Genomic DNA, 24,631 nt, shown 5'->3' with positions numbered 1-24,631 from the left:
TTTTCGCGCTCGCTTCTCTCGCGGTTTCTTTACTTTACACTGATATTTTTTATCACATGTAGCTTCTTTTAATGTCCCAATACTCAAAAAAATTCGCGCTCCCTTCGCTCGCGGCTTCTTCACTTCACAGTTTCCTTTTATTATATATGTTTAGGACATTAGTGATCCAAAACTCAAAAAGTTTCGGGCTTGCTTCACTTGTTTTTATTTTTTTATTCGTAATTTTTAACTCCTTTTATTAATAAGGAAGTAACTTCTAGTTTCCATATGAACTTTCTTATTTACGGTTCTACTTCAAGTCCCAAAATTTTAATACATAGGCGCCAACATCAACAAAGATTTATGTACGTTTGGGCTACATTTTAAGTAATTTTTGTTTTGAGTACTAAAATATAACAAAAAATGGTCGTATGATTTGAAATGCTACTACTTAACATCTTATACCTGTAAATTATTTAAATTAGTCATACAATTATATTGTATTAATTATAAGCTGTAATTTTACCTTTATATAAGAATATACTATGTACTAACTTTCTGTGCCATTTATGTATAGAATTTGTAAAAAGTTTTCCATATATATTTTTTTCACTTATTTAGGTATAGTAAAACACATATAAATTACATTTTTAAATATCTATATATATAAAAATGAAACCCGCTTTCCGTTGTTACGACATAACATGAAAACGGCTTGACCGAGTTGGCTGAAAATTAGAGGGGAGGTAACTTAGGCCCGGGAGAAGGTTTTAGGATAGTTTTTGTCACCATCCGGTTACGGGACGCGGGTGAAACCGCGGGCGAAAGCTAGTTAAACATTAAAAAAATATAAAATATAGGTTGCCACCGATATCGGGCACAGGGTCCAAGGTACCGGTGGTTAGGGTCCCACCCAAGCAGCAAGTAGACGTGCTATAATGATCGAGAGCACGTTCTGTTTTCGCCTTTAAGTTCAATAAAAGTCCTAAAAACAGTCGAGTAAAAGTGCTCGAAACGTTTACTCAACGCGAAAAAGGCGCAAATTATTCAGACTAAAGTCCTATTAAAGTGGAATAAGCGCCGAGTAAGCAACTAAAATATGCTGTAAGGTTTGAGTAAAAGTGGTACATAGGATATTTAGTTCAATAAACGCATTCGATTTGCTATTATACAGGTAAATTGTGCTATAATAGCGAAGCCCAATTGCTTTTATTCGCCATTTTAGTTATATAATAGCAGATAGAATGCTTTTACTCGACCAATAAGTCATCATCATCATCCTCCGAGCCTTTTTCCCAAACTATGTTGGGGTCGGCTTCCAGTCTAACCGGATGTAGCTGAGTACTAGTGCTTTACAAGGAGCGACTGCCCTGCCTGACCTCCTCAACCCTGTTACCCGGGCGACCCAATACCCCTTGGTTAGACTGGTGTCAGACTTACTGGCTTCTGACTACCCGTAACGACTGCCAAGGATGTTCTATGACAGCCGGGACCTACAGTTTTAACGTGCCATCCGAAACACAGTCATTGGTGTCTAAGATATACTTAGAAAGTACATACAAACTTAGAAAAGTTGCATTGGTACTTGCCTGACCTGGAATCGAACCCGCGCCCTCATACTCGAGAGGTTGGTTCTTTGCCCACTAGGCCACCACGACTTTTACTCGACCAATAAGTGTTGTTAATGATCTTACGGAGGCTCTTACCTAATTTATTACAAATTTCAACTCATTATTTGTAAGATGATGATGATGATGTCCTCCTAGCCGATTATCGGCTACGGCGGCTGTTCTCATGTAAGGAGATTAGCCAACTATGCAGGACATATTATAGTGCACGAGCATTTGCAGACACAGGTGCACTCCCTATTCCTTCACTCTCATAGCCCGATGGGACGGCAACCCGACACGACCGGAGAGAGATCAGGCGCAGGACCGACATTTACGTGCTCTCCGATGCACGGGTGTATCAATCACCAGCTTTCAGGCTCCGGGCTGCTTTGTGAAAGTCTTCTAAAACCCACAAAGCGATTTCGGCCCGACTCGGGAATCGAACCCGAGACCTCGTGCTCAGCAGCCGCACTTGCGACAGCTAGAGCAACGAGGCAGTTATTTGTAAACTACATTTAAAAGACTGAAAATATATATTGCATTTATATTAAGTTTGAGCAATCAATATGTTTCTTTTTACTGTTCGTGTAGCTACTTCAAAACATCATGCGCAACAAGCTTTATTGTTAAACCCAAAGGCATTTTTACATAAACATTGATGCGCTGTCTATTTTCTTAAATTTGGACGACTAATTTATTAAATTAAATATATTTTAAGTAATTATATTAAATGCTGTGGCCATATTGGTAATCCAGTTGTAATTACAGCGAACTTATTCGATTAAAAGTCGATTAAGAGTGCTGGTCACCACATTTATAGCACAAGGTATCGCCATGATAACAGGATTTAGGGTTTGCTTATTGGTACGAGACCAAAAAAATCATTTTAATTAAGATAATTTTTTTGAAAAATTGGGACGGGCTTGGAAGGAAACTCTTTATCAGATAAATGTAACGGATGTGGCCTTAGCACAAACGATAAGTCAAACCGAAGAAAATCAGTCAATAAGGTTTGTGGATCTTTAGGGAGAACGTGTGGCAGGCGTTTATTTAAAACAGTTGCCAGGTGTCTAAATGCAGCATGAGATATGTTTAATTGAAGAGCCCATTCTCTTAAATTCATCTGAAAATTATTATCTTCGACACTGTCTTTTTCACTGCTTTCTGAATCAGAACTGATTTCAGTACATCTGATTTCAATATCTGAACTTATTCCAACATCACTTGTATGACTCGGCCATAGTTCTTAATGTCGTCCGTCGTCATTTACATTGTAAATTATTGTGTTACTTGAGTCTACGGAACCACTTAAGATACTCGGACTCGCGCTTGGAAATTCACAATGGACGGATTTGTGGTGTTACTGTTTCCCAGAACTCTACAATACTACTTTAAGCTGAGTAAATATGGTATAAAAGCTTTTATACGAGTTAATCTATAAGTGTGCAGTAACAGCAGCAATCTTGCCATAAGCATTTTGATTACGTTTATAGAGCTCTTATAGAAACATAAAAGAGAGCTGAGTAGTGGCTGTATAAAAGCACCCAATTCAGCGAATCAGCTATTCTGCAGCTATTATACGACTGCGATATATCAAACGATCGAGTAACGAGTATTTTAGACACTTTAATTCAGCATCTGCTAAAAGGTGGAGTTAAAGTGCTAAAACATAGTGCTGTAAACGTTTATTCAACGTCCATAAAGCACACATTAGCAAATATTGCTAAATAGTCGAGATTACCGCTATTATACAATAAATGAGTGTTTTAAGAACGGTTACTCGGCTCTTATACAATTAAAGGCTGAATAAACAAATTCTTACTCGACTATTTTGCTGCTTGGGCAGAGACAGAAACCTCCTCAGAAAACGCGCCGTATCAAAGAGTACTGCTTTCTGAATCAGTCCCTTGATCCAGCCGCCTAACGAGAGGCTCTTGGCTATTAGACCATTGGCCGTAACGACAATCGGCACAATAACAGCCGTGTCGACATTCCGCATGGCGACAACCTCGTGCGCTAAGTCGAGATACTTTATTTGTTTCTCTTTCTCCACCATATCAGGCAAATTGGCTACAATAGTCCTGTCAGTGATGATAGATCGATCCCAGTACAACGTGATATGGTCCTTTTCGAGAACTGGGTCGGGCGCATACTTGTAGTACGGTACCTCAAGGTCTACAAGGTTGTATTGCAGAGCAAGCTGCTGGTGGATGATCTTGGCCACTTGGTTATGTCTGTGCAAATATTCACCGTTAGCCAAACGAGAACAACCAGATATAATATGTCTGATAGACTCACCCGGATGGTGACATGCCCGACATATGTCAATCGTCCCGTCTTTCATGATATATCTCCAGTAGTTATTCGTAAGGATAAATTCGTCCATAATTGCACATACAAACCCTTCGGTTTCTAGAAACTGGTCACCGAAGCGTAGCCAAGATACGGACGCTTTGAAGTCTACATCGGGGCCATGAAGAGCCCCGAAGAAGCGTCCGTGTAGCTGTTTGCTCTGCCACATCGATATATATGTACTACGTACTAGATAGAACGTTCCGAACAAAAAGCTTACCACACTGAACTGCAGTGCAGACTATGCAGTGCCCAAAATGGCAAATCAGAGCGATTTTGACGCCTGCGTCAGATGGATGTCTATGAAACGACAATTATAAAATAGAAAATACATATCAAGGTATAAACTTACACATATAAACTATTCGAGAGTCAAGTTAGTAAAATTACACGCTGTTCATGCTATTACAACGCTTGTATATCATACTTTTCATTTATAATTCAATTTTACAAATATGCATTAATTTGTTCCCGCCCGCCATCTTAAATTATGGATTAAGAAAATCGTGCAGAAACAGATGTGCCATAAAACTGGCAGTAGGTAAAATATCAATGAAAACAGACTTCACTTTGTCATGGCATGTTCTTACTTTCAAGAAAAAATAATTAAATTCGCGAAAATTTGTGATAGATAAATATGTGCCCTCTTAAGAAAAAAAACATCGTAATTAATATTAAAAACTCTAAAAATAAGTTCCTGGTTTTAATATATTACATGATTTTGCATTCAATTAGATATAAATAAACTTTTTGATATATTACATGATTTTGAATTCACTTAGATATAAACTTTTTGAGTAATGAAAAATGTAGGCAAAATACGAGCGACACTTCAGCAATTAACATCAATGAGGATGACTACATGTCACAATACGTCAACGAGATGTCAACGGACGACATAAGCGGGTAAATTTTTTGTATGGATGTTCTTGTCTATCGCTAGAATATATGTCAATGGCTCTGCCATACCTCCTTGCGATCATCGGTAGTTAGTACGACAGGTTTGCGCCAGTTCTCATTTGCCAACGATAGCGGGGTGAGTCCTCTGTCCACTGCTACCATATCACGGTGCATACCCACGTCGCTTTTGAGAAAATATTCTCTGAGACTGCACACCTCACGGTTGTGGAGCGTCTTTGCATTTAAAAGCCTCGTCGTCCACATTTCTGTGGGATGTACAGTCTCATCACCGACGATCGTGGGTGATGCATTCGTTCTGCGGTTTCTCCTATCCAGGGCATCCAATTCAGTTTGAGTCCATTTGAGTATGCCGAAGGAGTACATCAGGACTGGCATGACCCAACCATTAAAGGCGCGAACCTTGTTGCCGCCCGATAAGGAACTTTTTAGAACCTTATTCAGGCGGCCAAAGAAACTGTCAATTATATAATTATTATAATAATTATTATTATTTAACAGCCTTACTTATACACGAGAATTAAATAATAAGTAATACTTAAGGGGTGTTTAACAAAAAATCTTACTTATAAACGTTGCTTAACTAAATCACTTCCTTAGCAATGTCCTAAATGAGCTGTCAAATTAAGTAGCCTCACAAACGTTGTTTAACCCGCTAATTAACAAAATGGCGGAGCCCTACCAGCTGATTTTTCATTCCCGGTTTTTTGACAGCTCAACTTTTTAATTTTATATTTTACGGATGCCATTGTAGTCATTACACAACGTTTTGATGACATTTTTTTTTTAAGCTAACATAACAACATTCGGGTAGTGTTTAGAATGTAGTATGTTTTTTATGTCATTATCCGTTCATTAGTTAAGACATGCTTAAGCTACGTTTATAGGTAATAAAAATTAATCACTACTTAAGGCTTTAAGTAGTTATTAGTTAAAACAATGCTTAGAAGATGATTAGATGATTTTTATAAGTAAGGCTGTTAATGTTTTATTACAATTATTTATTATTACCTGAACCAACACATTATCTATAGGTACTAATATTATAAAGAGGAAAACTTTGTTTGTTTGTTTGGTTGTAATGGATTCACTCAAAAACTACTGGACCGATTTTAAATATTCTTTCACCATTAGAAAGCTCTATTATCTGCGAGTAACTATATTTTATCCCGGTGCGACGCGGGTGAAACCGCGGGAAAACGGCTAGTAGTTGATATAACTCACCAGATCTAAACGAACATCCACTAAGTTGGCAACACCAGCTAACCAGCGGTTATACTGTCAGAGTGGTTACCCTGTCGCGCTATCAATGTTGTTCTTGTTCACACAGTCATGCAAAATAAATTATATACATACTGTACATAACATAAACAAATATGTAAGTGTAAGTAATGTATGTAAGTGTTGTCATTTGACGAAAAGGTTTAAGTCGAGAAACCAGAAGGGAGGAACTGGCGTGGTGAACCAGTACCTATCAGCGTTCAACTAAAAGCAGTAACTCACGCAACAAGGCCTCCTAGAAAGGCGACAGGTCCGCCGCCGATGAGCCTTATCTTACGGTGGCACGAGTCGAAGAGTGAGAGGCGCGCGTGCGGCGGCGGCGGCAGGCCTACCATGCTGCCCGTGGTCACGGAGCGCAGCATCAAGCCACAGTCACAAGCACATGGGCACTCGCAGCGCGTGCGGGCCCTCTCCGCACTGCACTAGCCGGGCGCGCGAGCGCGACAAACAACAGCTGAGAGCGTGTCCGCTCCACCGAGCATCGCTACACATGTGAGCGGGCAGGCGGTCTGCGCGGGACTGTGCCAACTGCCGACTCGACCGCCCCCCTCCGCCCACCCCACCGTCTGACCCCACTCCCAATCTGTCTGACATGACTTTGAAACAGCGTTCTATTGATTGTTGTTTTACTCTCTTTACAGCAAGTGTTTATTCAATTTTATGGTAGACTGCAATACTCGATAAACTTGGTATGTAATGGGTAATGAGCAATTCAAGCCAAGGAGTACCTATCTAGGAAATAATTCTGCTGCTAGAATTGGAAAATGTATCTTAAGATTTTTTGACTCACGCTAACCTGGTTCAAACCCACCTTCAACATAACAGAATAAAACTTGATTTGAGCCAAGTCTAAACGTTAGATTAAGTATGAGTGCTTTGACGTACATCGAAAATAAAATATGACATCGACTAAGTAAAAAGGAAGCAGTGTATGGGCAGAAGGGCGCGATCAGCTGATGGCGCGTGGGCGAGGCGGGCCGAGAGCGAGTGTCCGGGGCAGGGAGGCGCCGGGCGGCGTCAATCATTAACGTCGACTCGACGCTCTCACCTACTCACTCGAATCAATGCTGTTTTGCAAACAAACTAGACTTGTCATTATTTATTTGTGTAATCCGTTCTACATTAGCCATGAATCACGGACGAACGTGCCACAAATGTATATGTATAATAATAGATTGATAACATACAAACGTATTGAATGCATACCTAAGTATGGCATACTTTAGCATCGCGGCAGTCTGTCCGCCTTGTGGCGTCTGTGTCGTGAGAGTGCCGCAGTGACCTGCAAGCTGTGCATACGCTGCTTATTGTTTTGATTGATCTCAAGGACGGAGGTATGTATATTTCCAAAACATCGATAAAGAAGTTTTACAATTAGCCGTAAAGTAGTGTATACCTACCTCTACAGCTTTCATTAGTTCTTTTAACATAAACCAGATTGGCTTGAAAATAAAATGCACTATGTTGGTACTTACCATTCCAATGGAGACCACGTGCACAGCAGTCGTCTAGCGGCCGCATGCTAGACGAACAAGGCATGCTCAATAGTAAATAGAATTATTTAATACTAGCTTCCGCCCGCGTAGAGTTCGGTTACATCGCGTTTCCAAAAGAATTCTTCAAAATTCCGGGTTAAAACTATCCTACGTTCTTTCTCAAGGTCAACTCGATCTCTGTAGGTACATTTTATTAAAATCTGTTCAGTGGTTTCGACGTGAAAGCGTCACAAACAGACAGTCTTCTTCTTGGCGAGTCGATGGCAACTTAAATTTTGGAGGCCCAATATTTCGCTACGCATACGGCATTGTCAGTAGCGTTATAAAGGTCCTCCACTATGCAGGTGTCGGGGCATAGTGGGCAGCATAGAAGGTGCCGCATGGTTTGTGGTATGGCACCACACCCGCAGCTGTTGTCGTCAGCGTAGCCCCACTTAGGGTCATTTCGCCTGTTCGCGTCCATTTAGTGCAGTTGGCAAGTTTGACGGCGATAATAAAAATGCCCCAGCACTCATTTCTATGACAAATTTGTGTAATGTATTCATTATATACTCTATTTTAAGTTTAACTTTCAGTTGTATTAGAAATATCTTTCGTTTTTTTTATTTAAATAGGTAAACCTCAGAATTAGGCGTTTTACCCAGTTTGCGTCCACAAAATCCAAATCGCGTCCACCCATGGTCCAGTTCGCGTCCAGTAGCTTAGAAAAGGAATATAGGGGTGAATTTTTTAAGAATTAATAAAGAAAGATTGTATTTGATCAATTTTATTGGTTTAAGTAACTTAAAATTAGGCAATTAATTTTGCAACTTGAAAAATAAACAGTAATCAGTTCTGTTAATTTAACCCTAAAATCACGGGGAAAGACCCGCGTTGATTGATTATAGTAAGTTTTTGGCCATATTAAATTAACAAAACAATATAACAATTTTGTCTAAACATACAACTAAAAGAATTGTTGAGTCAATAAATTATCAGACAAGGTAGCATATTCTTTGCATATTTTTTTTATCGATTTATTCTTCTCTCGAATATCATTTAATGCTTTCTTTAAATCTTCTTCTGTGTATGTTATCTTTTCCTTCTTTTTTCCTGTATCCGAAGAACTTATCTTAAATGAAATTACTTAATATATTAAGATTAAACAGTACATTTTTTTATTAAGATATATACGTGGTTTTAATTATAATTTAAATATAATTTAATGTGATTTTCCCTGTGATTTTAGGGTAAAATGAACAGAACTGATTACTGTTTATTTTTCAAGTTGCAAAATTAATTGCCTAATTTTAAGTTACTTAAACCAATGTTGAGAATAATTATTTTTATTTTTTAAAGTGAATTTTAAATGATGATAATGTTGATTTTTATTTAAAATAATAAAAAAATGTACTGTTTAATCTTAATATATTAAACAGTACCTATGTTTTAATTATTTTTTATAAACAAGTATTTAACGAAAACAGTGGACGCAATTTGGTTTATTATTATAGAGGATAGTTTTAGTTCGCGTCCATTGTGGACGCAAAGTGGAAGTTTTGTAAAATTCGATGTAGTAATTCGCGTCCACCTTATTTTATTCGTTAAATATAAAAAAAAACATTACCAAATTCATAAAAAAACATTATACCTTTATTCATCATTAAACTGTAGAAATAGCTATCTATCCTGAAATTCACATAAAACAATATAAAACTTACCATCAAACACACCGCTGCACACAAATTTTTATCTAAAATTCAGCGTGTTTGCGCTTTCTTGTTGAAGAGCCTAGACTAATTATTTTTTCTAAAAGGATTGGTTGGACGCACAGAACTTTTGTCTATCTGTGCGTGCCTCTTATACATTAACGTATTAGCGGTAATGATCTTTCGTTTGATTGGTGTGTTAATTATCTTGTTTTCGAAGTTTTCTAAAAGGAGATCGGCAAAATGGACGCGAACTGGGCGATGGACGCGAACAGGCGAAATGACCCTACATAGGTTTTCCCTGCACCTGCCTACCTGTGCACGTAGCCTGTTAAGAGACTTCCATACAGGCCACGGTTGGTCGTAACCTGGTGGAAGCCGTTCCACGGGTGGAAGGAAGTCAGGCAGAGCAAGTTCTTTCCATTGTTCGATGCGGGTCTTAGGAGCATCTTTAACTGGGGCTACACTGGCGAGGAAACTGTTCCTGCTTTTTAGTCGGCTGCGCGGTGGTCTAGCGCCATGAAGCGGATGACGTTGGTCCGTTTCTTGGCGCATTGTTTCCAGGGAGGCAGCCACGTTCCTACGTACCGCTGGGGGTGCAATTCCGGCGAGTGGATATAGCATTTGAACCGGTGTCGGTTTGAGACAGCCTGTTATTATTCTACACGTCTCATTAAGAGCTACATCCACCCCCTTTGTGTGCGTGGAGCGACCCCAAACCGGGCAAGCATATTCACCGGTTAGAGACAGTTAGAGTTACTTTCGCATTTATAATATTAGTAGGGATGAACGTGCCTTACGAGGTGTCCTGCGTAACGCGGTGTCCTGCGTGAGCGACGAACGCGACGCGACGCGACGCTGCGAACGCGACGAACGCGATCAACTCAAAGGAATTCCCTACATGCGGCCTATGTGACAGTCTGCGGCGAGACGCGACGTAACGCGTACTTGTTTTGAGGGCGACCAGACGCGACACCGCGAACTATTCAGAAGCGTTGATTGTTGTGGGACAAAAAAAAACATAAATATTAAAGAAATCGTTTATTTGTACAAACAAGTTGGAAGATTGTTGCTGTCTGTACTTTAAATATGAACTTTCAAGCAAAATTGTAACACAACTTCTCCATGATTTGAGAAGTAATGACCAAAATCACGTAGGACATCTGTCGCGTATAGCATCGCGTCGTCGCGTTCGTCGCTCACGCGGTGTCCTGCGTGAGCGACGAACGCGACGCGACGCGACGCAACACGACGCGACGTAATGCGACGCGATGCTATACGCGACAAATGTCCTACGTGATATTGGTCATTACTTCTCAAATCATGGGGAAGTACAGTACATTTTTGCTTGAAAAATCATATTTAAAGTACTGACGGCAACATTCTTTCAAGTTTTTTGTACTAATAAACGATTTCTATAAAGCTTATGTTTTTTGTCCCACAAAAATCTTTATTCACGCACTGCGGCGATCAACGCTTCTGAATAGTTCGTGGTGTCGCATCTGGTCGCCCTCAAAACAAGTGCGCGTTAAGCTTTGGTTTCCTAGGAAAGCGGTGCCGTCATATAGCGGCCGTAATATTACGGAAGCAAATAGACGGTCGTCTTTACGGTGTTGACATGTGGAAAGTTCCACGGCCGTTTTAACACACCGTCATAAACTTTTTGTTAGTTGTATTATACTTACTGACCTGTTTTATTTAATATTTCTGAAATTTCACGACACCGGTTCTGTTTTAGTTGACTTTTTCTATAATCTTTACTTTTTATATTATATATTGCTTCGTAGTAACGAACGAAATCTATTAAAATTTCGTCGTCCTCGCTGCTCCAAGAGTTGGAACTCATTTTTGACGTTGTTCCGAAAAAAAAACACAAATACGTATTAAAAAAGCTTCACCGCTTTCAATAAAACGTTCACCAAACTCTCTGACACCGTCAAGACGGCCGTCATGCAAATAGCGGCACCGCTTTTTGAAGTTACGGTGTCAGTTACCGCTCTCTAGGAAACCGCCCCATTTTGTTTACATAGACAACGTTCTCGCGACGTCATTCACCGCAGTATTACGGCCGCTATGTGACGGCACCGCTTTCCTAGGAAACCCAAGCTTTACGTCGCGTCTCGCCGCAGACTGTCACATAGGCCGCATGTAGGGAATGCCGTTGAGTTGATCGCGTTCGTCGCGTTCGCAGCGTCGCTTCGCGTCGAGTTCGTCGCTGACGCAGGACAACGCGTTAACAATTTCTGACAATTGCAAACCAAGAACAATGTCGTTGGCCCCGAGCCTACTTTTATAAACCATCTCACTCTGTCAATAGCGATAATGCGTGAGATATATTGATATATGTATATTCAGTTCTCGTTTGTTGAAAAAACTGACTTTGATTGAGCTGTTTAAACAAGTTTTACGGAGAGCGTCCAGCCAAGGGCACGCCGCAAGAGTGGCGGTAAGTCCCCACTATACCGGAGGATACGGTGGAGCATACGGCGGAGCTGTGCCCTGCCCGGGAGTAAGCAGCTCGTGGCGGCAATAGGCGTCGGCGACCTCTGGCGCCCGACCCTGGTTCAAGCCATGATCCGGAACGAGAGTGGATGCCGTCGCCTCCCTCTGCGAAGCAGTCAGCGAAGGAGGAGAAAACACTCCCTCACGCTGCACCCATGCACCTATAACGGGTTCATTTGATGATTTCCCACATTATTTTTTTCTAAGCCCGAACTGTACCACTGCTGGGCGAAGGCCTCCCCATTGTGTCTCCACACCTATCGATCTTTGAATTGTTCCCACCAATCAGGGTTGAAAGCGTTCAGGTCTTATTTTCACATTAAAATAAGAGAAGTACATTGTTCTGTCTGCCATTTAACCTCTTTAGCAGTCAATGCGGGTAGTGAGAAGCCAGTAAGTCTGCCAAGTTGTACTTACCAAGGGTTGAGGAGGTCAGAAAGATAGTCCCTCCTTATAAAACACTGGTACTTAGCTGCATCCGGTGAAACTGGAAGCCACCTCTAACATAGTTTGGAAAAGGCTCGGAAGACGATGGTGTTTTTTTTTTAAATCAAGATCTTCCAAGCGCAAGAAAGTATAGCCCACTCTTTATATGTAACTAGCCGTTTTACCGCGGTTTTACCCGAGTCCCGTGCTAACTACTGCCCGTACCGGGATAAAATATAGCCTATGTTACTCGTGGATAATGTAGCTTTCGAATGGTGAAAGAATTTTTAAAAACGGTCCAGTAGTTTTTGAACCTATTCATTACAACCAAACAAACAAACAAAGTTTTCCTCTTTATAATATTATATAGAGATAATAGGTAAGTAGACAACTAGATGGTGTTGAAGTTATTCTATCCATGCAACAATGGATAATAGGTTTACAACGTATAATATTTATAATATCAAAAATTTCAACGTAACTATTACATGCAAAAGTCTCGCCTAGTAACGGATCACTGGAACTCTATACAATGGTAGTCGTTCTAGTCGAAGGGCATTCAAGTCAGCAAAACAACGAGTATTTTCAGTTTCTACTGATTACCAGGAAGTAGATAAGTATGGGACTTGTTTGTTATCCTTAAGGATAAAGCAAACTCTAATTGAGTGGAGTTCATGATCCCTGCCGCGCAAACAGCGAACTGCAATGTTGTGATATTGGATGGAGGCAGAGCGAACACTGCTACTGTGACGACGGCGACTGTTCTCGCGGCACGCCACACTCCCCATGCTCGTCCGTCGGTTAGCCTAGCCTTCACAAACAATCCTCCAAGTTATACTTGTATGTATGTAACATTTTGTTACACGCTGTCACAAAGATAAAGAGTAGCCACTTTAAATATTCCTGATCTATGCATCTAATATAATCGATTAGGTAATAAAATAACACATTAATTCGTCACATGTACCTATCTCTGTTATTGAAGACTGAAGAATACTCTTATAAGTAATTATATAAACGGCAGTTTTAAACGAGTCGATGAGCCGATTTCCAAGGTCTGCATCTTACTGTAGCAACACAGTGTAACGCAATCTAGCGGAGTGGGGATTGCATCAGCTACCGTGAAACAGTTGCGCTGCCATAGTGGCATTGGTCGAGTACAAACATTACAACATTCACCAAGTTACGTGTTTTTATCTTTTTTGAGTATCAAACTATCTAAGGGCAAGGAAGTGCCCCAGCCAATTCTCGAGCAAAGCGGGTACGGCGAACTTCCCAATCTAACAAGGTAGGTACTTCTAGCAGACCTTAAACCTCAACATATTAAGGAAAAAATTAAAAACCGTGAATAAGTACTTAATATGTTTAGTGATTAAAACACAATTTTATTTTGTAATTTTTTAAAAGCGTGTTTTTAGTTTTTTTTTACTTTTTCGTATTCCTGACAGCAAACCTTTTCATTTGATACCGGGGTGGATTTCAAATAGCCAGTCCGCCATGTTGGATTTGTAATGACGTTTTTTTAGCTAGTCATGCATAGACGTATATAAGGGAGAGGGTCCAGGGGGTCGGGATCCCCGAAAACAGCGTTTTTTTTTTTTTCAAACCTCGTTTTCGTCATGAGATATAAAATATGGAAAGTCGTGCTCGCTTCACTCGCGCATTCAGAACCTACGTGCCCTTGTTTTTGCACTTACCAACCAACAGAAAGTTAGGTAAAGGACAATGGGCGATTCCGGTCCAAATGTCCACCACGAACGAGACCTATATGGCTAGATAGCCTGTTAAATATAGAACATTATATAGGTCTCGTTCGTGGTGGACATTTGGACCAAACTTCATACATTCTTGCCCAATCTCCTTTACTTAATTTAAAAAAGTCGCGCTCGCTGCAATCGTGTATTTAAAACCCATGTCCCCCCAACAAAAAGTTATGTAAGTTTGGGCTACATTTTCGTTTTGAGGTCTTTAATTATATAGTTTTTGCGTTCCTTACTAGCAAAAGGAGCTAAAACTGTTTTGTTACCTAATGGACCCCTCCCTTGTCAAAGCTATAAATACGTCTGATCATGTATTATCATCAGAACTCTGAGCGTGTGCAAAATTTCACCCTATTTGGAGACCTGCAAGTTATTCAAATTAAGATTGCGTGTTAAAAAATAAACAAACGTAAGGGCAAAATCAAATTAATGTAATCAAAATTAGACTTAGGCCCAGTTACACAAAGCTCACCATTTTTTTTATATAGGTGAATAATATAATTACTGCTAATGCATTCCTTAACTTAATTATGTTGCTAGTCAGGTAATGTGTCTTTAGCTAATGCAATCATTAAAAAAATATTGAAAGTAACCAAATAATAATAGTTCGTTTTATTCGTAAACCATCACAGGATGGGACAGCGAATTTTATTTGGTTTATGTTTAACTGATCACCAGATATAGTAACAAATAGTAGACAAAAATAGTAAATGATCACCAAAATGAAACTCGCATTTTAATGTAAAACTATCACCAAAGTTTTGAAATTACTCCAAAATAAATCATTCGTAAGCCAAAAATAGTAAATGATCACCAAAATTAAACCACCATTTTAAAGTAAGATTATAACCAAAGTTTTTAAATTCTGCTATCCTATTTAAGCAAAATGAGTCCAAATAAATCATTGTTATCCCAAAAGTAGTAAATGATCATCAAAATTATACCAGTGTTTTAATATAAAATGATAATCAAAATTTTTACATCTTGCTATCCTGTTTAAGTAAACTGACTCCAAAAAAATAAGTTCGGCCTGATAGAATAAATGTAATAACATTATGGGGACCCTTTTCCTGCACTAGGGTGGAAAATTGTCTATTGCATGCCTCTAAACAGTGCGATAAGAGTGTGTTTTCGAGGGAGTGTATTGAGAAACACATTCTTCTTCTTCTTTCTCCTGCCCTGTTCCCAATTTTACTTGGCTTAAAAACTACATGTATGACATTCTTTTGACTGATAACACGATTGGAAGGAGGATTTACAAAGGAATTTGTGATTTCTCGTGATTTTCATGTGTAATTTGAAGAACATTTGTATACAGGGTTACTGGTAAGTAGACCGCATCCTTTCAAGAGGTGATAGTATAGGTCAATACGGACAAATTTGACCGTGGCATACACTGTACTGGACTCGGTTTTAGTATACTTTAAAATTCTAACCTGAAAAACGTTAGCTAATGTGGCATTAAGGGCTGATGACGATTTGTACAAATCAAAACTGCACTAAAGTAGTTGATTGACCTCCTTTTTGAAATTGACCAAAAATAAAAATACTCCGGGGTTCCCTATGTACCTGCTCAAGTAGTTCTAGTCGGGTTCCTTCTATCTGGCAGAATTTTAATACTCCGAATTTCATTTGGCACTAGCTTCTGCCAGCGACTTCGTCCGCGTTAGATTCGGACTTTGTGCAAAGAGAGGAAGAAAAAGTAAACACCAGCCCATCAAATTATCTAAATTTATGCAAACCTACTACTACTTCACATAGAAAGAAATAAAATGTAAACTATTAATAATTTGTAATTTGAACGAATATTTAAACAATACCAAAATAACTAATACTTAGATATTTTATAAAATAACGACAAAAGAAATATTAAAAAAATATTTAAAGACTTAAAGTCATCAAATCAATTATTGTCAATAAGGTCGAAAACTCTGAACGTCTATTGGCATCAACAGCCGAATGTATGAAGATCGCGCAGTCGCGTCGTTACACAAAAATAATCCTTATAGCATGATTCAGTATTCACGCGCAATGGCTTTTTATGGTATTTCATGTATAACTTTGGTATTTCGTTACCGATTTATATGATTCTTTTTTTATTGAATAGGTAATAATGTTAACTTTTTTACATTAGGGATAAGTGAGAGTGCTTTTAAATAAAACTACTTTTACGGATTTTATCGCGGTTATATTATATTATTTAATCCCGACGTTTCGGATCCTTTACAGCATCCATGGTCACGGGCAGACTAAGGTGTTGGTCGTCTTGATATATTAGTTACAAACAGCTACCCTACATTTTGTTAATTATTATTGACAATCTGATTCACGCAAAACGAGCTAACTGTATCCTTAGGTCGAGCAGTTGTAGGCTTGGATTTTGATTTAATAGTTTCTATGATGGGATTCCAAGCAGGTGGTATGACCCAGCCATCTTCTCTATTGAAATTTGGATGTTTTTTAATTTCAATAGCCTCGCGAATCATCCTAGGTAGGAATCGGTTTTCTTTTGCAAGGACTTGTGGTTTATCAAATCTGATGAACAACACCTGGGTGCTGAGCTTCAACATGTTAAGCAAGTACTGCACGACAACAAGCTCCGAGTACCGCGCCCTCGTCGCAGAACCCGCGTGAAACCAGCCACAGTTGAGCGTCTACCTGCTGTTCTTCCATACATAAGAGGAGTCACAGACAAGATTGGCTACATCTTGAAGCGAGCTTCAATCAAAACCTACTTCAAGCCGCTGAAGAAGATTAGTCAATTCTTACCACCTGTCAAGTGTCACATACCTCTACAAGATGCGGGTGTATACAAGCTTGAATGTGATTGTGGTCTCTCTTACATAGGCCAAACTAAAAGAAGCATAGGGACCCGCGTAAAAGAACACATCGCCGATGTCAAACACCGCCGTTCCAGACAGTCAGCAGTTTGTGAACACACACTAGACAAGGCCCAGCATTACATCAGATTTGATAAACCACAAGTCCTTGCAAAAGAAAACCGATTCCTACCTAGGATGATTCGCGAGGCTATTGAAATTAAAAAACATCCAAATTTCAATAGAGAAGATGGCTGGGTCATACCACCTGCTTGGAATCCCATCATAGAAACTATTAAATCAAAATCCAAGCCTACAACTGCTCGACCTAAGGATACAGTTAGCTCGTTTTGCGTGAATCGGATTGTCAATAATAATTAACAAAATGTAGGGTAGCTGTTTGTAACTAATATATCAAGACGACCAACACCTTAGTCTGCCCGTGACCATGGATGCTGTAAAGGATCCGAAACGTCGGGATTAAATAATATAATATAACCGCGATAAAATCCGTAAAAGTAGTTTTATTTAAATGTCTAATATTCGCGTAAGTGTCAGAAATCAATAAGTGAGAGTGCTATGAACGTAAGAGTAGACAAATATAATCAGAAAGCTCCGAACGGCTAAGCTATCGAGACTTACATGTGTTATTGTGAATCAACCATAGAAGATAGACATATGCTGTCGTGAGATATTTTTTATTATATTTTAAGGAGAACATTTCCGTCATACATGGTTTCTATGTAGAGAAAAAATAGAGAAACTTCTCCAGTTTTCCCAACATTTTCCTTCACTGCTCTGCTCCTATTGATCTTAGCGTGATGAAAAATATCCTATAACCTGCCCAGGAGTATGAAGAATAATTGTACTAAGTTTCATTAAAATCCGTCGAGTCGTTTTTGTTTCTATAACGAACATACAGATAGACAGACAGACAAAAATTTTACTTATTGGATTTTTGGCATCAGTATCGATCACTAATCTCCCCCTGATAGTTATTTTGGTAATATATTCAATGTACAGAATTGACCTCTCTACAGATTTATTTTAAGTATAGATAACACACTTGGCATAATTTTCTTTCAACGAATGTTTTTAAGGCATTAAAATATTTAGTATAATTATTGTTTCACCGAATGACAGAATTTTATTTCGCATAATTGCTTTTGGCATAAAAGTTCCGCAGGGTTAGCTTAGCATAATGTTTATTTTGAGAAACTATTATTTGGTACAATCTTAGTTGGCGTACTATGAAGATAGTATATAATATACAGGGTGTTTGGCAGAACGTTGAACATACGAAAATGGTGGATAGGTGGGGTCATCTGCTACTTACTCAGCCCTATTTTATTTGGCTCTGGCCCACTGGATATTTTTAAATGTTTTTTTTTTCTTTCTTCTTGTTTCACCAATTTCTTAACTTTAAAGTGTAATTTTTATTAAAAATGGGTAAAGCAGGCAATATTGCCCTGCAATTGCAATTATTACACTTTAAAGTTGAGAAACAAGAAGAAAGAAAAAAAAATTTAAAAATATCCAGTGGGCCAGGGCCAAATAAATTAGGGCTAAGTAAGTAGCAGATGACCCCACCTATCCACCATTTTCGTATGTTCAACGTTCTGCCAAACACCCTGTATATAGTATTTAATTTGTATTCATTTAATTAAGCATATTGCTATTTATAACATTCAATTGAAAGAAAAAATTGTATTAAAAATTGAATTTAGTGACGAAAACGAAACGCTGCAAAACCGACTCCACGTAGTCTTGTTTGCCCTACTCCTAGAATGCAATTCAAAGCAATATATAAAGGGTGGACCCCTTCTAGATATGTAGGTATCACAAACGTTCTTTCAATACTTAGGAGTCGCTTGCGTAATGAATGCACACGGGCGCTACATCAGCTAGAGACGCATCTAGCTCCCCTCGCGCTTTTTCGATTACCTCCAATTACTTTTTCAGTCTTCAAATAAACACAATTTCCAGTCGCTTCGCTCGACCCTTTTCAATTCCCGACTTCTTTTTCAGATTTTGAACCGAGAAAAATATACGTTCGCTTCGTTAGCGCATTTTTTCCTTGGCCATAATCAAGACTCTCGCATCGGGCGCACTAATGAATTAAAATCGGTTCTGTACATTGGTTGTAGTGAAGTTGGTATTTACGATTGTTGGCCTGAAAACCAAAATCAGAATTTTCAGCCATATCGGATTGATATGCCCACAAGTTTTCAAGGATTAGTAAATGCACCTCAACACAATACAGTCGAAATTGTCTCATGGCCCGGGCATCGGACAGCCGCGCCACCCCAGTAGTTACTCATAATACAAGCGAATAAATAACTTGCTATGAGGGTAGCCATCATCATCTTCGCATCATCATCCGATCCTTTTCGCAACTATGGTAATCATGAGTCTAACAGACTGCGTGTTAAGAGCGTGTACGCTCGGCGCGCGATGTCAACTTTAGGTAATTCAACGCAAAAAACCGCGCAGACTAGCGTCGCGGCTGTGTGCGTGCCTATCATACTTCACGTATAGTCACACAAACCATTTTGATCCTTTCGAGTGAAATTGGTAGAACAAAAAATATATTATTTAGTAAACAGTTAATAGCGGGAAAATAGTGTAAGTCTATGGATGTCTAAAATATAAAAGCATGAAAATAAGTCGTTAATACTTACAGTCTTTTGCAAAAAAATCGGGCACCTATGAAAACCTTGGAGGACTTTCTGTATATTACATACAATTTTCAACAGTACTAAATAGTCGACTGATGATTAATGACAATGTTAAGAGTTTCTGTATTTTAACCGATTTCAAAAAAAGAAAGGAGGAGGTTTCAATTAGATTGTTTTGTGATTGTTCTCAATTTGATTGTTCTCGATTTCTCAAAGACGCCTGGACCGATTTGAAAAATTGATTGTTTATATGAATGGTCCAGTCCATCCAGACCGAAAAATTGTGGTCAAATAACAACAATTGCCGGAAAGCCAAATATTGGTGAAGAGCTTGGGTTTACCATTGCAAATAAAGTTTTAAGTTATCTATCCTATATGCTTCAAAAGTTATTCGAGATCAAAAGTCAAAATTTGGGTACATCCAAAATGAAAAAAAAAAAAATATAGCTCGATTGGTAACAGACATCTGCAATAAGTGATTTCTAGCCTAAGGAGTCCGCCATATTAGATTTAGACTCGCGACACATTTTTTTTCGAGTTATTCATAGCAAGCCCTTTCATTTGATACCCATATCGTAGGAATGCATTAAAAACATTTTTTTCTCCATCTATGGTATACCGCCATATTGGATATAGAATCATACATTGTCATTAAAACTGAACATTCAAACAAAATTTCAACTCAATCGATAAAAAAAATATGCTTCAAAATTGAGCTTTGAATAAAATAGTAATGTATCAAGATTTGTTGGTCGCGCTTGAAATGTACTCTATTCTCGGTATCCACGGCAGAGGTTATTCACCCTAAGCGATGTGACGGAGCGACACGTCCTCTCTCTGTGAAGCCTTGCGGCGGTCTGGTTTGAGTTGACTCGCGTGCAGCGTTTTATAGTAGTTTTTAAATAATTTATAAAAAAATAAAAACGAGATATTAAATTATAATATAAAGTTTATGTTTTAAAGAAAGAGTTATATTACTATAGTAAATAATTGTTATATTAAATTAAGTAAGATAGATAGGTAAAAAAAGCATTTGAAATTCACAATTTTTCACATTGTTAAAATATTTTTTTCTGAAAGATAGAGACCTAAATCAAAAAATGTTTTCAACTAACTATAGGCATGGGGATTTCGTCTATGAGTAAAAAAATAAATATGATTAGATTTGCCACTGTTTTCACATGAATTTAAGCTTCGAAATAGACGCTGAACGGGAATTTTATAAAACATCTGTTACGTTATAGGGGTTTTAAGTATTTAAACTACACAAATTGAAATTTATGTTCAATTAACTATATAGACAGTGAAATTACCTTGCGTTATTATAAAATAACATAGTTATAGGATAAGTAGTTACTGAGAAACAGTGGTTTGAAAAGTACCATTTTAGGCCAAATGGCGCGCGGTTGACGTACACGCTCTTAATATAATAACAGACTGTTTGTTTAAAAAAAGTAACGATTAATTTCGCCGATTGATATTTTTGTTTACTCATGAAAAAATACTGAGTTATTGAAGGAGTTATTCCCGAACTATCTAATACTCTCGCTTTTTAAATATGTATTTTAGGTCCTGTGGGACATTATTACTTGTTTATAAGTACTTCGCCAGTCAACTGGATTGCACATGAACTTTTTGAAGATCATGAACAAAGTGTTAATGAGAAAGGAAAACAAGTCAGGGTCAAGTGAGACGCGGACAGCACAGGACTTACCAGAGGCAGTCCAGCATGATAGAGTCATGCACGTGGCGCCCGCGGGGCCGCACTCACCTGCAACAATAAACAAGCACCATCAGTTCATACGACTGTTCACATATTACAATATACTGCTTTTGCGTTATGATGACTACCCTGGCAGTTCATAACTGATAGTTATAGTGATGTAACCTAACGTTTAATCGATTGTTTTATAATTTCGAATGTGCTGGCAAAGAAAATGGCTGCTACTCTTCACCAAGCATTTGTCGATTCAGTTAATTGACGCAAGACATTCCATTTCATGCTTCTGACATTTTTGTAATTCTTTAAAGTCACAATAATTTATTTACTTTAATGCAAAACATATTTCACTGGGTAATTACAAAGAGATCATATTTTTAAATATAGTCTCTTTTTTTTCCAAAACAATAGAAGTTTCAGGGAACTCAGCAAGCGACATACAAAAGTGCAGACCATATAGAAACGATGGTGAGTGTTGGTGTTACGGGCAACGTGATCAACTGGACATTATTAATAAGAACCGGCCATAATGTCTGAGAGCGATGGGCAAAGTGATTAATTTATCATTTTGACCGGCCATTATTAATAATGTCCGACGACGGCCTGTGGTCCATGTAATAAGTCAGTGATTCAGATACCTAGTTAAGTTTGTATCCAAATAAAAGTAGGTAACTAGTGATGTTGTTACATTGTTAACTACTATTTTCAATAGGTTATTTTTTGTTAGCTTTCATGAAAATTTATATATTAAACAAAAACACTAGAGTTCACCTAATTTATTACTTTGGCCAGGACAAGGTGGGTATTATTCATAACGGGAAGTGATTAATCACATTGCCCAATTGAGTCGGGCATTATGAATACAGACCTGCCATAATTAATAATGCCCTGACTTATCAAAATACCCGTAACATTGGTATTGCTTTAGAACAGTGCGGCGGACTGCGGACACATTGAGAGGTCATTCCACGGCCAGGCTGCGAGCCTGTAGAGTTATAGTGGTAAGTTGCCGCGGCAACGGCACCTTATAAATATTTACATTAATTGTTTTATTGTGGATCACAGTTTTTTCACGAATAAGACGTACACTTTGCCCTTTTTAACCGACTTCCCAAAAAGGAGGAGGTTTGGAGCTGAACTGATGATGAAGACCAGAGAAGGTCGAGGGAGCTCGACAGCTGAATATTTAAGCCATGTATTCACTGGGAAACAATGTTTAAGATACACAGTTTCTGAAACATCACGTAGATGTTTACAGCAACAATGTTTCGGAAACTCTGCCGACCACATCGTCCACAGAAACAAAATTATATGTTTCTGAAACAAAACTATTTGTTTCAGAAACACGTAGATATTGTTTCTGAAACAATGTTTATAAACAATTGTTTCTCAGTGAATACATGGCTGTAAACTACCTTGTGTTTAAGCATACATTATTCGTATTGACGAGACCTTTGCAACAGTGAAGGTTTATAACTGACCTGATGATGGAGACCAGAGAAGGTCGAGGGAACTCGACAATTGAAAATGAAAACTACCTCGTGTTTGGGCTTATATTATTCGTATAGTTATCGGCACGAATCTTGAGCTCTGACCTACATCTGCGCAGAAGTAATTTATTGGGTCCCTTTTGTGGTATGAAGTGAGGCGTGGGAGCGGGCTAAAGCGGTGATTGGCCCGCAGTGCATCGCGTCATAGCCGTCACTCGGGATTGGTTCTTTGCTAATAAATCACTTCTGCGCAGATGTAGGTCAGAGCTCAAGATTCGTGCCGATAACTATATTAATGAGACCTTTCCAGTTATGTGGATCTATTCGTTACACAAAAAAAGCTGAAAATAAAATAAAAAAATATAAATTGCTTTTTAGTGTTTTTGGAAGTCAGTTTTATTTTTATTTTTCATTCCATCCCTATCGTGTGATGTGTAGTTAAATAGGTATTTAATGTTAATGTATTTTAAAGATGAATAGGATTTCAATCATATAATTTTTTGATAATATTAATATTATCGGAAATAATCGCTCCGAAAGTCCCGATGGGATGGCAATCCGACATGACCGGTAAGAGATCAGGCGCAGGACTGACATTTACGTGCTCTCCGATGCATGGGTGTATCAATCACCAGCTTCCAGGATCCGGGCTGCTTTGTGAAAGTCTTCAAAAACCCACAAATACCGATACCTCGTGCTCAGCAGCCGCACTTGCGACAGCTAGACCAACGAGGCAGTTCAAAATTAAGGGTGTTATAAAAACTAAAAACTAACAGCTGCGTTTGGGTAGCAAATAAACTATACCAGTCAATTGAAATATTGGGCGAGGAACTATATTATACAATGATTTGACGACTAATAAGGTAAGTAGGGTTCACCTATAATTTTACTTTTGAATTACTAAAACCTCACGCCTCGTGATCATACGTTATAGGTCTACTGTCATTGTTTTTACATTATCATCTCAGCCATAGGACGTCCACTGCTGAACATAGGCCTCCCCCTTAGATCTCCACAGATACCTGTTGGAGGCGACCTGCATCCAGCGTATAAATATAAAATGATTACAAGAATAGTGTACATTTAAGCAATTTCCCTGTATTTTACCCCAAATCCTTAGATTTTGGGCCTAGATAAAGGGCCGGATTTAAAACATCACCTCTAACTTTATTAATAGTTCATTTCGTAACTCTTGGGGGTTATTTTTCACCGGGACACCATGGCGGCGCAACCAGTCGCCGCTACCAACAAATTGTACATGTTACAGCCAAAGTAATAAATCTGGATAATATATCATCTAGCCATTATTTATAATGTCTACTTAATTTAGATAAAGTGATAATTGACACAGAATTAATCACATTAATTAAACAAGTACGTAAAGATTATAATTTCATGTTAACTAACTAAAGTGCCGACCTTAATATAATTCGAAAAAAGCTAGTTAGCCCAGTACAGGTTCGTCACAATCACAATACTTAGTGGCGAGAAGTCCCCTCTTTGAGGTGTTGCTCGTGCCACTGTACGGGCGGCCCGGAGGACACGGTGAACCACACAGTCCAGGTATGACCTGCCTGGGCACCGCCGTGTCGTCGTCGACACAATCGGCAGCGGCGACCACTCGTGTCCGGCCCTGGTCCAAGACAGTGTCCTTTTGCGAAGCAGAAAGGTTCACACCTCTCATCCCAGCTGCTGCCATAGACGTGGAAGACACCACAGGCGTCGGGTGTCGATGGACGACTCCAGGCCACCGTGGGCGTGGCTCTGTGGGCGGTGGCTCATCGTACTTCCGTCTCCTATGAGTCACGGGCCCGTCTCGGCAAACCCAGGTGGGTTTTAGTCACTAACAATCTGACACTCCCTCACGCTGCTAACCCACAGCGGAAGGAGTCATTTGATGATTTATCATTAG

General features: G+C 38.8%; 1 protein-coding gene across 8 annotated transcripts in view; it reads right to left on the bottom strand.

The window, feature by feature from the left end:
- Mob2 overlaps positions 1-24,631 on the bottom strand; it is a 78,703-nt gene that overhangs the window by 31,747 nt on the left and 22,325 nt on the right. For 3 of the 8 annotated variants that reach the window (XM_049841156.2, XM_049841158.2, XM_049841157.2), the window contains one exon: positions 21,224-21,280. The exons of 4 other annotated variants lie outside the window; for them this stretch is intronic. In XM_049841156.2, coding sequence (XP_049697113.1) covers positions 21,224-21,240 — 17 coding nt within the window. In that variant the 5' untranslated portion in view covers positions 21,241-21,280. Of the gene's footprint in view, positions 1-6,362; positions 6,730-21,223; positions 21,281-24,631 lie in introns of those variants that run through there. One more of the 8 variants, XM_021343598.3, reaches the window with a different exon arrangement.

This window comes from Helicoverpa armigera, chromosome 10 (genome assembly GCF_030705265.1).
Source record: "Helicoverpa armigera isolate CAAS_96S chromosome 10, ASM3070526v1, whole genome shotgun sequence".
Classification (NCBI taxonomy): domain Eukaryota; kingdom Metazoa; phylum Arthropoda; class Insecta; order Lepidoptera; family Noctuidae; genus Helicoverpa; species Helicoverpa armigera.
This window is presented reverse-complemented; position numbering and strand designations above follow the sequence as displayed.